This window comes from Archocentrus centrarchus, chromosome 6 (assembly GCF_007364275.1).
Source record: "Archocentrus centrarchus isolate MPI-CPG fArcCen1 chromosome 6, fArcCen1, whole genome shotgun sequence".
Taxonomy (NCBI): domain Eukaryota; kingdom Metazoa; phylum Chordata; class Actinopteri; order Cichliformes; family Cichlidae; genus Archocentrus; species Archocentrus centrarchus.
In genome coordinates this window covers 3,782,126-3,799,778 of record NC_044351.1, presented here as the reverse complement: position 1 = coordinate 3,799,778, position 17,653 = coordinate 3,782,126, and the positions used below count along the sequence as shown (strand labels likewise).

The window sequence follows — 17,653 nt, the reverse complement described above, 5'->3', positions numbered from 1 at the left end:
GTTGAGAAGTAATTTCTGAGCATTTAAAGATCATATGTACATACATATCCTTATTCAAACTGAATTAAAACAGGTTTGTGCTACATATTTTTTTTCCAGTTTTATTCACTGCACTTCTATAACTGTTATGCTTCTCATATGTATTTAAGTAGCCTAACATTTCTGAAGAATCCATCCATCTATTTTCTTCCACTTATCCAATTCAGGGTTGCAGGGGGACTGGAGCCTATCCCATAGGCTGGTACATCCTGGACAGGTCTCTACTGTGTCACTGGGCTAACATAGAGAGACAGACAACCAGTTTACATATTCTATATTCTTTAAGAAATGGTAGTGCTCTTCAGTTTTGTGTTCTCACCAGACATTTCACATAGTCTGTAATTTAAATATCTATATTCAGCCTGACTACAAAATAGGCTTTTCCTCCTTGTGTGTTCAATTTCTAATAGTTCAGAAAACATCTTTAGGAAATAATACTGTAGCTCAAATTTGTAAGAGAAGCCACTTTTAAGTAAGATGAGCATGTTCACAAGGCAGTGAACATGTGAAAATATCCTTTTCTAACTCACAAGTCAATCACATAGTAGCATGGTCAAAACGACCTGCTGACGGTCAGACTGAGCATCAACGTGACGAAGCCAGACAGGCTGGTCTGAGTATTTCAGAAACTGCTGATCTGTTGGGATCATCTCTAGTGTTTACAGAGAATGGTCCAAAATTGAGTGAGTGGCCTTGTTGATGTCAGAGGAGAATGGCCGAACTGATAGGAAGTCAAATGACCAAAGTATGCAGAAGAGCATCTCTGAATGCACAACATGTCAAACCTTGAAGCAGATGAGCTACAGCAGCAGAAGACCACAGCTGCCACTCGTGAAACCAAAAACCAGGAAAGTCTTCAATTTCATGGGCTCATCAAAACCATACAACAGAAGACTGGAAAAACGTTGGCTGGTCAGAGCCTCAATTTCTGCTGTAACATTTGAATAGTAGGGTCAGAATTTGATGTAAACAGCATGAAGGAGTGGATGTATCCTGCCAACAGTTCGGGCAGGTGGTGTTATGATGTGGAGGATATTTGTGTGGTACCAAATAAGCTTTGTTTAAACATCCCAGCCTACCTGAATATTGTGGCGAGCCATGTCCATCTGTTTATGACCACAGTGTACCCATCTTCTGATGGCTGCTTCCAGCATAATAATATACCATGTCACAAACCTCAGATAATTTCAAACTGCACTCAGATGTCCTCCAGAGTCACCAGATCTTAATCCAATAGAGACCTTTGGGTGATAATAATTTAGAGTACTAAAACTCAAAACCTTATTTACGGAACTCAAGGAAAGACAAACCTCTTCTCCTGGCTCATCCAGTCTGCATGCTGAAGTGTCGTTGGGCAAGATACTGAACCTGAACTTACCCACAATGCATCTGTGAGTCTGTGTGTCAATGTTAGACTACAGAAACAAGCACTTACATGTATGCATGTGTGATTAGGTGAATGAGGCTTGTAGTAGAAAGCGCTTTGAATGCTTAGAGTAGAAAATATGAGTCCATACTTTCATATTAAAAACACTTTTTTAAATTTAAAATTAACAAAAAACAGCCAGTTTAAGAACATTTCAGACATTCCTCGACCCATCTGCCTTCTCTCAAGGTCCTGGTGAACACAGAAAAGGTTGTAATAGAATAGAACAGAATGCCTTTATTGTCATTATACAGGACGTACAATGAGTATTTTCCCAGTTGAGCTCTAAAGACACAAGTGCTGTGACCTTGAAAAGAAATACCGGGGCTGCTGGGAAGGTTTTTAACAACTGTTGGATGGAAAATGACTGAAAAGCATGACTCAGAAGAAAAAAAATCAAGTTGATAGATTTACTTGAGCAAAGGTTGGTATATAGAAGAGTAGTCCATAAAAATGCAACAAAGACCAGGTGCAGGGAATATATAGTGGACTTGCTTTCAAACAGTTTTGCTCTTAGTTTCAAACATTACAGAGTAGATTTATTGAGTGAAAATAATCTCATGTTAACAGAAGACCAATTTCAGATTGCCTGTTCCTCACACAGAGAGTTGAAAATGCTTTCTCCTTAATATTTGTTCTATTTCTGTGGGTTTTGAGGGTTGATTAGTCACAGTTTAATGAAAAGTTTTTTGCACTATTTCTTTGAATTTACTGGTAAAAATCTTATGCACACTGAATTTTTGTCAACATTTTTGTACATATTCTGAAATTATTGTGAGCATTTAAGGGATTATATAAAAATTCTCAAATCTAATGCATGCAAAGCTGAATACATATTAATTTACACATTCACAAATCTGAGTACACAATCAGAGATTCGTATGTATATAAACACATATTGAGTGAGCACATATGACATGACACAGTTTCACAGTTCTCAACAAGATGCAACATATCTGGCCACACATTTATTTTTCTCACACCTCTTTGGCCAATTGCTGTCCCAGTTGTTGGAATGTTACGAATATTAAGAAAAACATACAATTTATTAGTCAGTCCTGAGCGAGAAATCTACTAGCAAGCTTTGATGTGATAACTAAGATTAAGCTAAAAAATATATAGCTACAGCTACTAGAATTAGAAGCTTTTGGTGCTGTTGGTGTGCCGCCGAGAGCGTGGAGGAGGCACTCTGTTGTTGCTGTGTTGTCTGCTGCAGTTCTCCTTTACACCTGTTGAAGTGCTGCTGTCAAGAATGTAGCTCTTTCCCTGCTCTTCCTTCATGAACAGCTCTACTAACAGAATCTTCTCCTTGTGGATCTGCAGGCTGATATCTTTTGGGATGTCTGGGATTAGCCAGTCAACAATGTCGTTCATGAGCATCACAACATTCTGCCAGAAATAAATGGAAGAAATGAATTACTCAGTAAATTCCTGTCAGTGGATGTGTTAGGACAGAGTGCAAAAAACACAGAACTCCACCAGGTCGCAGTTTTTCAGAAATTTGCCACCATTTTGGCATCTCAAAAAGGAAAAGAAAAACTGTAAGGCAAAAATAAATGTATGAAATTCTATTTGAAAAGTAATGTGCTTGTTTAAGCCCTAAACAGAAGCCCCTGGTACATCACCAACCTGTTCACATTTCAAATAGGTTTTTCCCAACTCAGCGACACACTTGCCAAGAACAAACTCTAATCACTGGCAACTCTGTACTGAGAAACATGAAGTGAGAGACATCAGCAACCACTGTTGATTAGTGAAAGTTGTAAATGATCTTCTCACGTCCTCTGACAGTGGGATCAATTCTGTGCTTGTCATGTTAGACCTCAGTGCAAATTTCTATACTGTTGACTATAATATATTTTATTACAGAGATTAGAACATAGTACAGGTATTAAAGGTACTGCACTGCAGTAGTTTGAATCATACTTATCTAATAGACTCCAATTTGTTCATGTAAATGGGGAGTTTTCTTCACACACTAAGGTTAATTATGGAGTTCCACAGGGTTCTGTGATAGGACCAATTCTATTTACATTATATATGCTTCCTTTAGGCAGTATTATTAGAAAGCATTGCATATAAATACTATATATAAATATATAAATATATATAGATTAGGGGTGGGACTCGATTAAAAAAAATTAATCGAATTAATTACAAGCTTTGTAATTAATTAATCGAAATTAATCGCATTTTAATCGCATTTCAATATTTGACATGATAAATATTAATTTAAGTTTAGTTGATGAATGAATCAATATACATAAGCTTAAACTTCAAAATTTTGTTTATTTTCCCACCAGTCTACTACACAGACCAACGAAGGGTGGAAGTGCTCCTGTGATAAGCAAACTCCTGAAACTAAAGTTAAGCATCATAACTGGATAGTTTTATTCAACATTAATGTCTCACTTGTTATAGTTGGAAATTAATCATTCGCTCAGCTGTATTTCTTGATGTTGAAATGTGTTATGCTTGTTTTAACAGCTTATTTTGAATCAAAGACTTAAAATTAAACCACAAAAAGGAGAAAAAGTTCGTTCTCCGTTTAACCAGCTGTTTTTACACAGCTGTGCTTCGCACTCACGGTTGCTAGGCGACATGAGCTACGCAGAGGTGACGGCAGCTGATATGAAGGCTAGCTGCTCACTTCCGGCCTTTGTGGTGTTCGTGGGCTGCGAAAGACGTGGGCCGGGTCCTTCGCAGGATGCGGCCCCTAATTTGGACATTGTGCGTCGATATAATCTGTATGCCGGGAACTCGCGCACTGAGAAACGTTCCACGGTGCAAAGTGCGATTAAAATGCATTAAAATTTTTAACGCGTTAATTTCCCCGTAATTAATTAATCGAAATTAACGTGTTAAAGTCCCACCCCTAATATAGATATAAATACTTAAGTATTACTGTCACAGACACTGCACTCACAAGTTTTATATGTGTATAGATTTAGATGTGTATATAGCCAAATTATCTCTTTAGTCTTTATATTTTTATGCCTTTAGTGTATGTTATTTTGGTTTTGGTTTAATTCATTTAAATGAAACGGTTGCAGCTGTAACAACAGAAATTTCCCTCTGACATCAATAAAGTATTCTGATTCTGATTCTGATACATTTTCATTGCTATGCAGATGATACTCAGCTTTATCTATCAATGAAGCCAGATGATGCACATCAATTAGTTAAACCGCATGAATGTTTTAAAGATATTAAGGCCTGGATGACCTCTTATTTCCTGCTTCTAAATTCAGATCAAACTGAAGTTCTTGTTCTCGGCCCCACAAATCTTAGAAACATGGTGTCTAACCAGATACTTACTCTGGATGGCATTACTTTGGCCTCCAGTAACACTGTGAGAAATCTTGGAGTCATTTTTGACCAGGATATGTCCTTCAATGCACATATTAAACAAATATGTAGGACCACTTTTTGCATTTGCACAATATTTCTAAAATTAGAAACATACTTTCTCAGAGTGATGCTGAAAAGCTAATTCATGCATTTATTACTTCTAGGCTGGACTATTGTAATTCATTATTATCAGGTTGTCCTAAAAGCTCCCTGAAAAGCCTTCAGCTGATCCAAAATGCTGCAGCTAGAGTACTGACAGGGACTAGAAAGAGAAAGCAGATTTCTCCCATATTGGCTTCTCTTCATTGGCTCCCTGTTAAATCTAGAATAGAATTTAAAATCGTTCTCCTCACATACAAGGTCTTGAATAGGAGCAGCCTAGGCCTATAGCACTGTTTCTTCTCATTCACCTTATTTACTTTGTTTATACTCCACTCTGCATTATTCATTAATTGCTATTAATTCCACAGCAAGTCTTGTTTTTCTCTCCCCTCAGCCCCCCCTCAGCAGATGGCTGCCCCTCCCTGAGCCTGGTTCTGCTGGAGGTTTCTTCCTGTTAAAGGGAGTTTTTCCTTCCCACTGTCACCAAGTGCTGCTCATAGGGGGTCGTTCTGACTGTTGGGTTTTCTCTGTATTATTGTAGGGTCTTTACCAGCAATACAAAACATCTTGATGCTGCTGTTTGTTGTGATTTAGTGCTATATAAAAAAAATATAATTGAATTGAATTGAAATAGAAAGTAGGACTTTTAATTGAATCCAAAGTATCAAAGACAAAACCCTTTGTTTTTAATATAAAAAATTAAAACCTACAGAAGACCTTCAGTAAAGGATTTATGAGTATGGATTTATTGCAGGGCAGCACAGTGGTGCACTGTCACCTCATAGCAAACAGGTTCCTGGTTCAAAACTGCTGAAATTTGTATGTTCTCCCTATCTGCCATTTTTAGTAGATGTGACTTTACTTTTCAGCTACAGGTATGGTTCTGCACATGGACTATGCAATCAATTTCTCAATTTCTGGCCCTTCTACTCAACTGTGGTGATTTATGTTCACAATTATAATTATATATCGGTTGTTCTGACCAGACCCTAGATCAGCATCATTAGTTCAGGACTTCTCTTTAAAAGGTATATAATAATTCAATAAAATACATTTATAAGAATATTACTAGTAATTACTTTATGCATACTTTACTTACCTGGAAAACAATAACAAAAGCCAGACGGACAGCCAGCACTGCCCAGAATTCCTTTGAGAGCTCATATGGTGTGTTTGACCAAGGAGGTTCTCTGTAGTCTTTATACCTTTTAGTGACAAAAAGACAGATGTCACAGTTGGTCACAATTCATTCTATAAGTTTATGTTGCACATTGATACTATATTATGGTGCCCTACCAAAACCAAAAATTGGTACTGAAATCCAGCAATCCAGTTAGGACAAACACATGGGCAAGAAAAAAAACCAACTCTCTTTTGAGAAGAAATTCAGTACATATAGCATGTGTATATATATATATATATATATATATATATATATATATATATATATATATATATATATATATATATATATATATATATATATATATAAAACCTTTTACATGTACGATTTTAGCTCTCAGCACTGAATGCAAGAATGGCAGGGTCCTGGTAAAAAAAAAAAGATTTTAAGTGTTAGTCTTAAAAATCAATTACTTGTATTCAGTTCTTAGTAAAAAAAATGTTTTGCTTTAACATTTTATATGGCTATTTTGTATGTATATATAATACCTTAACCAGAATAGAAAATATCAAAAACAGAAATCAGAGAAGATTCAGGTATGAAGTGACAGTGTCTGGACACAGCAAAGCTGCAGTTATATTATTTTGTGTTCTCTCTGAATGTAGCAGATGGAGCACCATCCCTGCTTCCATCTGAATATAAAAGTCCCTGAATCTGAATCAGACCCAACACACCATAAAATCCACCGAGACTTGATGCCAAGAAACCCGTCATCCTATGACTGAGCAACTCCATAGGGTAAGGTGGATCATCTCCAACTTCTCCTTTCTATACTTTACTGGGAGATTCAGCTACTTTGCAAGAAAATGTAATTGCCTTTGTCTCCTCCAGCTGAAGAACTTATTTTATATGCATTCATCATGGGCATGAATGTCATGATGAGTGTACGTAATGTCATTTTTGGCTTTTAATGATTTGGTGGAATAATTGCACAGCATGGATTCTGTGGTGGCCAATACAGATGTGTGAAAATGATATTTACCAGTTTGCGTAATGACTAACAAAAGCAGTTTGTCTGTCTGTATGTGGAAGTCCCACAGGATCTTAGCTCTGTTATTCTCAACCACCCTTGGGAGTGTATCCCATCCCCTCAGGACTTCCAGACCATTCTCGGCACAGATGTTCCTGTATACTATGCCAGCCACTGGGTTATGGTGTTCCATCCATGCCCTGCCTGGTAGCATCTTGCACCCTGCTGTTATGTGTTGGATTGTCTCAGGGGCATCTCTGCACAGTCTGCAGCTGGGGTCTTGCCTGGTCTGGTAAACCCCAGTCTCTATCAATCTTGTGCTTAGAGCTTGTTCGTGTGCTGCCATGATTAATGCCTCTGTGCTACCCTTCAGCCCAGCTTTGTCCAACCATTGATAGGATTTTTCGATATCAACCACTTCTATCTGCCGGTGGTACATGCTGTGCAGGGGCCTGTCCTTCCATGATGGTTCTGGTTCTTGCTACTCTTCTTTCTCTGGTTTAAGCTGCTTAAGGTATTCAGTAAGCACGTGATCATTCATGGCTATCTGCCTGATGTACTCATGGATCTTTGTTGTTTCATCCAGCATAGTGGTTCTGACATTCACTAATCCTCGGCCTCCTTCCTTCCACTTAGCGTACAGTCTCAGGTTTCTTGTCTTGATGTGAATGGCTTCTATCTCCTTCTTTTGGCCAGCGTATCATCCCAGCAGGGTGTCTGATGACTGGCATGATGTAAATGTTGATTGCCTGGATCTTGTGTGTCCTCATAGTTCTCATCTGCCTGTGGGATTCCAAGGTACTTGTAGTTGTCCTCAGTGTCTGCAATGTTGCCTTCTGGTAGTGTAATCCCCTCAGTTCTGACTACTTTTCCTCTCTTTGTTACCATCCGACTACACCTCTCCAGTCCTAGTGACGCTCCAATGTCATTCCTTTAGATCCGTGTGGTGTGGATCAGTGAATCAATCTCGTTCACTCCTGGCATACAGCGTGATTTCATCCATGTAGAAGAGGTGGCTGATATTTGCTGAATTCTGTAGTCGGTATCCGTAGCCAGTCTTGTTAATGATCTGGCTGATGGGGTTCAGACCTATGCAGAGCAGCAGAGGGGACAGAGCATCTCCTTGATAAATCCCACACTTGATGGTGACATGAGCAATTGGCTTGAAGTTGGAAGCTGAAGTTGGCCTCTAGTGTTGTTCTCCACATCACCACTGAGTTCCCGATAAAGGCTCTTAGGATCCTGTCAATCTTGTACAGTTCTAGGCATTCCAGGATCCATGTATGAGGCACTGAGTCATAGGCTTTCTTGTAATCAATCCAGGCCGTGCACAGGTTAGTCAGTCTGGTCTTACAATCTTGGGGGACTGCTTTATCCATCAGTAGCTGGTGTTTTGCTCCTCTTGTATCTCTGCCAATTCCTTTCTGGGCCTCGCTCATGTACTGAACCATGTGCCTGCTCATCTTAGCTGCTATGATGCCTGACAGGAGCTTCTAAGTTGTGCTGAGGCAGGTTATTGGCAGGTAGTTAGATGGGACGGGTCCCTTCTTGGGATCCTTGGGGATCAGGACTGTCTGGCCTTTGGTCAGCTATTCCAGGTGCATCTCATCCATTAGCAGCTGGTTCATTTGTGCTGCCACGCGCTTATGGAGTGCAGGTGGCATCTTTATCCAGAAGGTGTGGATTATGTCAGGGCCTGGTGCTGTCCAAATTTTCATATTTTAGACTCTTTCCTGGACGTCTGACACTGTGATGGTTAACGGATCCTATTCAGGGAGGTTGCTGCGGTCTGCTCTTAGATCCACTCGCCATTGAGCATTGTTGTCCTGCTCCCATATGCTCTTCCAGTATAAATAAAAGAACGAACGAAGGAATAAATAAATGAACGAATGAAGGAATAAATAAATAAATATGAAATTTCTTGTTTTATTGATTAGTTTTTGATTTCTCTCCTTTACCTCATTGTTTCCTGGTACTTTCTGTTTGTCGATCCTGTGTTTTGGTTCATACTTTCATTTTTATTCTAGTATGTTGAGTTTTGTTGGCATTTGGATTCCATTTCCTGTCTAGTTGTGTTGGCTGCCTGTTTTTATGGTTTACAGTTCTCGTGCTAGTTTTGTATACTTGGTCTCTGTCTAGCTTCAGTTTCTATTTTGAGTTAATTTCTTCTGTGTTGTGCCTTGTCTAACATTCACACACACTCACATTGTGACGGATGTATTGAGGTGTAGTGTCTTGCAAGAGAATACTTCGGCATGCAGACTGGAGGAATAATTGCAATGGACTGTAAAGCTTGCACATCTCTATGCTTCAAGGTTTATTAAAAAAAAATGACACAATAAATGAGGAAAACATAGCTACCTTCATTGTAAAACACTGCACTTCAACCTCAATTAATGACCTTAATTATTGGGGTACTGATTCACAAATGATTTGAAAATCATTTCAAAATACTGTTTTGCTTTTTACTCACAAGTGGCTTTTTAAACAATGCATAACAATAACTACACATTAAAAAATATAGGACATAATGACACTGACAAAAGCATTTTTCTCACTTGATTAATTGTAACAAGTAAAACTATTCAAATAAGATGAGAGCTGTAACCCGAGAATAATTTCCTACCTGCAAATTGCAACGGGGTAACCCAGGTGTGATGGATCCATAGGTTCTTTGCCTTCCTGGAAGTGGCTAACATTAAAATAGGACAGCGTATGGTTGACAAATCCATGCATGGAGCCATCAGTACTGTACATGTACTGGTAGACCATCCGAGGGATGAAGTCTGACGTGAAGGAGATGACAAATGCCTAGGAGCAGAGGTGGGAGTTCAGAATTTTCTTTTTTTGGGGGGATGGGAGTACAACTACTATACTACTACAAATACTTACAGTGAATTGTGACTACATACAGTTGTATCGATGTATAAACTCAAATGGACTGTTGTAGCTGAAATGCTTCATCACTCACACAACTGCTGCAGAAGTCTTACTAGAATCCAGTCTTTCAGCAAAATGTATTACAGCTATGTTGGGCCACAGAGCAAAGTGTAATATTCTCACAGTGAAGGCTAAATAATTTATCTGCAGTACTGCTTTATTTCTTTATTTTAAAAAACAAGCAAACAAAAACAACAACAGTCATCTCAGGGCACTTTACAGTGAAAAGCAAAGATCTAATTATATTATGAAGAGAAACCCAGTGATTACATCTGAGTGTGCACTGGGCAACAACAGATAAAACTTTATCTTTTAACAGGGAGAAAACTCCATCGATCTGGCTCTGCAGAAACAGGCAAAAAAAAAAAAAGAAGATAGCGTGGGGAAAAAAAACACAATTTCACAGGTGATATAACCACCATTTTGCTAAAATTGTAGAATTCAGTCATTAAATGCATATAATAAGCTAAGTCACTGATTATGAGTTTAATGGGTATAGGTTATTCCAGGTAAAATTTCCAAACTGATCCTCTCAGAATCAGATTATTTTTTTTGTATAATAACTTTAGTGTGCCTAATGAAGCCATAATTTTACATTCGTGCTGTGAAAACTGCCTGAGTTACAGATAAATTTCTGTATTTTAAGTACAGACATAGATTAAATTTTCTTGGCTGAAAGACACATGCAAACTCTGCGAGCATTGACACTAATAACAGTAACAAAATAGCCCAAATTTACTTTGTTGGAGCTGAGCATGAGGAAGCTGACATCCCCATGCCAGACGAAAGTGCAGAATATTTTTGAAAAAATGGGGATAGAGGTAAAATGTGGTAACTTGGTGCCAAAGATGAGAGCAGAAACCTGTTGAATCTGCAAGTATGTGAAACATTTTTCGTTAACATTGGCTTATTATCACTATTAATTATTATAAACTTTACACTGGGTTTGTGAGGATGTCCCAAGAACAATGAGGTGCTGCAGTTTTTAGAGATTGGACACGTAGCTATGGTTTGTAGGGAAAAAAAGAAGAATATATATATATATATATATATATATATATATATATATATATATATATATATATATATATATATATATACTGTTCTTTGTTTGACAGTATATATATCTGGTCTTTACTCACCACATTTGACGAATAGTGAATGAATAATAGAATAATAGCCCCCTTTTTCCTCTTAGTATAATAACAAAAGTTTACAATTTGCACATAGATTTGACAAAGTCCAACATGTCCAACATGATCAGGGACAAAGCTAAAGAGAGAAAGAGGAAAAAAAACTACCGACATTACTTACATTAATGATGACAGCAACTTTTGCTACCCCTCTTAGTATGTTGTACCATATACCTGTAAAATGAGAATGAGTGTCAGCTAATTGGATTTCTATTTCCTACATTAAACACGTTTTTTATTGCAACTTATTGGTTTTACAAAATATAATTTAAAAAGTATTTGTAGCAATAATGTTTATCTCCCTCTGCCTTTGCTATTGTGTTCCTTCATGAATTACATGCATTTATTCAACAGTACTTTAAATATAGCCTACCAATGTCTTTGGCTCTTGCTGCCACTGGTCTTCGCAACTCAGTCACAAATTTCTTGGCATCAAGTCGTATTTCAATGATGTTGTTGAGCAGAGCAAAGAGTGGAGCCAGAGGGAAGGATGCCACAAACAATGTAACAAAACCAAACTGGATGACTGGACAAAGGAGCAAAGTAGAATATGTTAGAAAATCTGTACTAGTAACATTTCCCTTTACCTGTGATTAAATCCACCAAAATATAAATATACAGAACTGAATACTGCCAAAAGTATTCATTCACCCATCCAAATCATTGAAGTCAGGTGTTCACTTTCATTGATCAGGTGTATAAACCAAGCACCTAGGCATGCAGACTGCTTCTACAAACATTAGTGAAAGAATGGGTCGCTCTAAGGAGCTCAGTGAATTCCAGCGTGGTACGGTGATAGGATGATACCAGTGCAAAAAGTCCAGTTGTGAAATTTCCTCACTACTAAACATTCCACATTCAGCTGTTAGTGGGATTATAACAAAGTGGAAGCAACTGGGAACAACAGCAACTCAGCCATGAAGTGGTAGGCCACATAAAATGACAGTGTGGGGTCAGCGGATGCTGAGGCACATGATGCATAGAGGTCACCAACTTTCTGCAGTTAATCGCTACAGATCTCCAAACTTCATGTGGCCTTCAGATTAGCTCAAGAACAGTGCATAGAAAGCTTTATGGAATGAGTTTCCATGGCCAAGCAGCTGCATCCAAGCCTTACATCACCAAGTGCAGTGCAAAGTTTCAGATGCAGTGTAAAGCACGCCGACACTGGACTCTAGAGCAGTGGAGACGTGTTCTCAAACCACACTTCTCCAACAATCCTATGGATGAATCTGGGTTTGGCAGTTGCTAGGAGAACAGTACTTGTCTGACTGCATTGTGCACAATACAATTCACTGCTCTGTGCCACTGCACTCTGTGCATGTCATGTCCAGTCACCTGTTTTGTTTATTTAATTGCACAAGTTTTGGAGGTTGATCTTCTTTTGGACTCTGGTCAAGGATCAAGTGGACTGACTATTCTAATGCTAAAAGATGGGACTGTTAGGCCTATGAAGGGCAACGTTGAGGAGTCAGAATGCAAGCTGTAATCAGTGAAGCTGAAATGTTTGCCTTGTGCTGTGTCTACAGTTTCACAAAGAATTTCATATGAATTGATTTTATATTCAATTCAATTAAATTCAATTTTATTTATATAGCGCCAAATCACAACAGTCGCCTCAAGGCCCTTTGTATTGCGGGTAAAGACCCTACAATAAGACAGAGAAAACGCAACAGTCAAAACGACCCCCTATGAGCAGCACTTGGCGACAGTGGGAAGGAAAAACTCCCTTTTAACAGGAAGAAACCTCCAGCAGAACCAGGCTCAGGGAGGGGAGGTCATCTGCTGTGACCGGTTGGGCTTATATCACAAGTTAAAGACCCTACTATGTTAGAGAAAGATCCAAAAAATCCCCTTTAATGAACCACTTGTGGACAGAACTCCTGATTAACAGGAAGAGACCTCCAGCATAAAGAGAAAAACACACAGAGGAGATCTGCTTGGTAGGTTGCAGGAGCCAGTGAATGCAGATCTGCATGCAGTTCTGGAAGTAGAGGTGTCTGATAGAGAGGAAGGACAAAGCACAGACTACAGGAGAGAGAGACAGAAAGTTAATACCATGCAATAGTTAGATTAGGTACACCTGTTCAACTGGTCACGTGATTTCTCATAGCTACCCTTGGGTCAGTGGAACAGACAGTCTGTTAAAGAAAGTGCTAAGTGCTTCTTGTCCAGTAAGTGGTGCAGAGCGTGGTCACAATTATCCATGATGGATAAGAGTTTGCCCCCATCCAACTACTGCAGACTATCAGAGTATTTCTGTAGGTGCATGACTTGGAGCTGTACTGAAAGTCTAAGGAGTACAAGCAGGTGTTCTACAGGGCAATTCTTCCCCCTTTTTTCTTGCCACTCAGATTAACATTTTCTATTTACCAGAAATGTTCTGAAGTCAGGTTGTATTGTGTTTCCATGAAGCAGATAATACTAGAAATGGTTCTATGGGTCTTAATCATTACTCTGAGCTCGTCCATCTGATTGCCCGAGAACCTCACGTTCCCCATAACGATAGCTGGAATAGATGGTTTATTTACCCTCCTCTTAATTATTAAGAGGCTAACTTCTAAATAACTAATGAATTCAAAAGATGCCTCAATATAACCCCAACTCTAAGCTTCATCAGTGGAAAAGTTTTATCCTAATAGAGTGTGCCTGCCAAATCCAAACTGTTTAAAAATATGCTGTTTGAAAAAAGAATAAGAGGTCCACGTTAAAAAAATTAATTCTGTAAATATCTCTGGGTCTTCATGAGTGTGGGGAGAGTGGACTTTACCTTACAACATAAAGCACTTTGAGATAATTGTTGTATACTGGCTCTACATGAGCCAAACTAGCTTTAATTACAATATAGATTAACATGTAAACCCTTAGTTAAAGACCTCCAAACCTTGAAACCAGAATAAGAATCAATGTATTATCATGATTCATTATTCAGACACCTGAATCACAGGTGGTCTTCAATGTTTATGGAAGATATTTATCTATAGAAGATCTGAATCAGATTCCTGAATTCCTGAATCAGATTAAAATCCCACTTGTGTTTTGCTTTTCTTTATATCTTGTGTTGAGGACTCAAAGTAGCGCGAGTGAAGGATATTAAGTGTGTGGTACTGACTCATTTCCATGTATTCAGGAGTTAGTCCACCAAATGGCTCCAGAAAATGGTCAGTTTCATATCTTGTCAACTTCTTCTGCCTCTCTTCTTCCTGAAAACCTCCTCGCTTTGACCGAATGAATCGAATCAGCTTCTTCAGCTTGCTGAAAAACATGTGCACATATGAATGCACACACACATACACATAGATAAACAAGGATGCACACATTTAAAGTTTCCCCTAATGGTATGTAGCCATGCAGGTAGTGTAGGTTTGGATTTATATAGTTGTGTTCTACTATTTTAGATTAGATTAGATTAGATTAGATTAGATTAGATTAGATTAGATTAGATTAGATTAGATTAGATTAGATTAGGCTGCTTTATTGTCACTGAATGTTCAGTGAAATTTCCATTGCAGCTACTGTTTAAAAAGACATATATACACTATACATTAACAAAAACAATAGTAAAATACACAATACGTTAGAATAAAATAAAATATTTTGCAAAGAACTTCAAAGTTCACAAGAAGGGAGTCTGTTTCTTGTGTTACCACTGGGTGCTGTGCTAGCAGAGCATTTTTTAAGTATGAACGCTAACCTCAAACTTGTATGAAATGTTTATCCTGTTTACTCAAACTGACATTCTGGCTTCAGCTGTATTAGATGAATTATGATGCCAGGGACCATTTTCAAAGAGAAAAAAGTGAAAGCATCTCCTCAACACATGTTTTTGATATGCATGTCAAAAGTAATTGTAATTGTGCAAGGACAAGAAACAAGTTTAAAGTGATCATACTTACGGTATTCCAATCTCAAAAAGGTTGTTCTGAATAAGCTGCTTTCCCAACATGGTGATACTCAGCTGGATACAAAGCTCCATCAGACAGCCTCCGTGAGCACACTGCAAAATAATCCCAAAAAGGAATTTTCACAAGTACAGCAAAATCACAGTACCGTCTTAGCAAAGACATAAAGTAGTAAAGACAGCATCACCTTCTGAGCTTTCTTTTTACTGATTGTGTAGACGTGTGCACAAAGCATTTTAATTTCAATTTATTTATATAGTTGTCTGAAGATGCATTTGGCATCAGATTTGTATGAAAAACTCCCTGAAAATATAAAACAATAAAACAACATATATATACTACTGCACAGGTACGTGAAAGCTCAAGACTCATCTTTTAGCGCTCCAAGGAGCCATACCTGCTGTGGTGTGCAGTATATTCCTGTCTTTAACACTTTCCCTGCCAGAGTATTGATTCAAACGTCCTAGTGGGTCATGAATCATATAAAACTTAGGCTGTCACTCCTGGTTTGTGGCATTTGCGAATGCTGCAACAGTCAGAGCAGCAACCACTGGAATTAGTGTTACTGTTAATTACCTATTTAGACTAGCTTACATTAATATCCTTTTACTCTCAAGCAAATGAGATAAAAATCATCATGTCCAATCAGAACTTTTACAATAAAAGCAATTTAAAAAATTGTAGATGCAGATGCAGAGATTTGTGAGTTGGGCCTTCAGCCTTGAGTTGAACTAAATCTTTGGAGAGAGTTGTCATTCAGACTGTGGATCATAATTCTACCCTTGAAACAGATGTCATATGATCTTTTGGCTATATTGCCTACCCTTAAAAAGAATAGGCTCATAGAACCTCACTGGCATAAGCTGCTTAGTGCAAAATTCACTAAGCCAGGTAAATTAGTCTGATGCCCGCTGATGGGCATTCAAGATGGCATGGCAGGGACCACTGCAGCTCACAACAACAATATGCAACTTGTGTCAAAAGTACAGCAGACTCTCCTACTATTTGCTGCACGAAGCAATATAAACAGTGTGAGAGACCACGTGGACATGTTTGATTGGGCAGTACCTGACAGTGCCATTCATGTTGAAGGATTAACAAAATTCCAGGCAGACAGGAGCCAAATTCTTAGCAGCCCATCTCGGGGTGGTGGTATAGATATCTACATTAACAACAACCGGTGGATTAATGTTGAAGTCATTTCAAGCTGCTGTTCTCCAGATACAGAGTCCCTGATACCAAAATGCCATTTTATTACTAATCTGGGCTGTCATTGCTGGAGACTTTGACCAGCTCAATCTGAAGACAGTCCTGACTCCCAGACTACCAAGATGTGTACATTGCAACACAGTAGACCAGGTCAACATGGGTATAAAACAGGTATTCAGGGGAGCCTTCCAACATCCTGGAAAGTCTGACCATCTCTCTATTGTGCTATTTACAGCATACAAGAAATCATCTCTGAAGACGATAGGGCCTGGCCTGAGAGAGCCCTTTTAGCACTTTTTGAATACATGGCCTGGAACGTGTTCACAGAAGTTGTTATTGTTAATCAGCACATCAGTCTGGAAGAGCTGTGACATCAAAAACATTACTACATGTGACAAACAGAAATCCTAGGACACCAGAGAAGTGCATGTGCTTCTGAATGCTGCCTTCAAACCCAGGGACAAGGACACTAAGTTAGAGCCAACTTGAACAGGGGCATGTTTATAGCCATAAAATTCATAACCCCAAGGGATCCATGCCATTGCTACAAGACCACAAGGCCTCTCAACTACCTTGCAACGAAAATACAGACTTTCTCAATGCACTAAATATTTTTTTCAGCTGTTTTAAGAAAACTCCCCCTCTGCCAGGATGATTAAGTACTATGTTTAAACCCAAATAACCCTGCATAGAGTTAACCCATAGCCACCTACAGGTCCTGACAAGAACCAGGTTGTGTACTCAAAAAGGCAAGATGGCAGACGCAGCGGCTCCGAACTGTCACTCTAAATGCCGTTATTTAGTGTTCCTCATTGTGTTTCTTTTTTCCTTTTGCACTTTAAGTCATTCCTTCTATCGGATTTGACGTACGTACGTTACACCTATATAAGTTACAACAGACTGAACATTGTAAGGTACTGGAACAACAACTACATTCCACCACCACCACAAGACAGGAAACAAAGGGCAAACAGGTCAACCGACGATGTTGGCCCTCCACTCTGCTCTGACCACATAGACCAGCGAGATAGATATGTGTGGATGCTATTAACTGATTATAGTTTCGCCTTCAACAATATCTCCCCCCACAAACTCACCACCAAGATGGACCTCCTGGGCCTCAACACATACCTGAGCAGCTTGGTCCTGGACTTCCTCACCAGCAGACCACAGACTGTGTGCATGGGGGAGTGGGTCTCCTCCAGCATCACCCTGAACACTGGCGCACCAGAGCGCTGTGTGTTGAGCCCTTTCCTCTTCTCCCTCTACACACAAGACTGCAAACCCACCCACAAGACCAACACCATCAAAAAGTTTGCAGACGACACCATCATAGTA

The 17,653-nt window shown here is 38.9% G+C and overlaps 1 protein-coding gene across 1 annotated transcript in view; it reads right to left on the bottom strand.

Annotated features, from left to right (window-relative positions):
* Positions 1–1,653: 1,653 nt before the first annotated feature.
* LOC115781621 (anoctamin-1-like) overlaps positions 1,654–17,653 on the bottom strand; it is a 90,192-nt gene continuing 74,192 nt past the window's right edge. The window contains 7 exon segments of the mRNA XM_030731379.1: positions 1,654–2,854; positions 6,018–6,123; positions 9,698–9,882; positions 11,326–11,378; positions 11,578–11,730; positions 14,317–14,459; positions 15,101–15,201. Of these exon segments, the coding sequence (XP_030587239.1) occupies positions 2,603–2,854; positions 6,018–6,123; positions 9,698–9,882; positions 11,326–11,378; positions 11,578–11,730; positions 14,317–14,459; positions 15,101–15,201 (993 nt within the window). The 3' untranslated portion in view covers positions 1,654–2,602.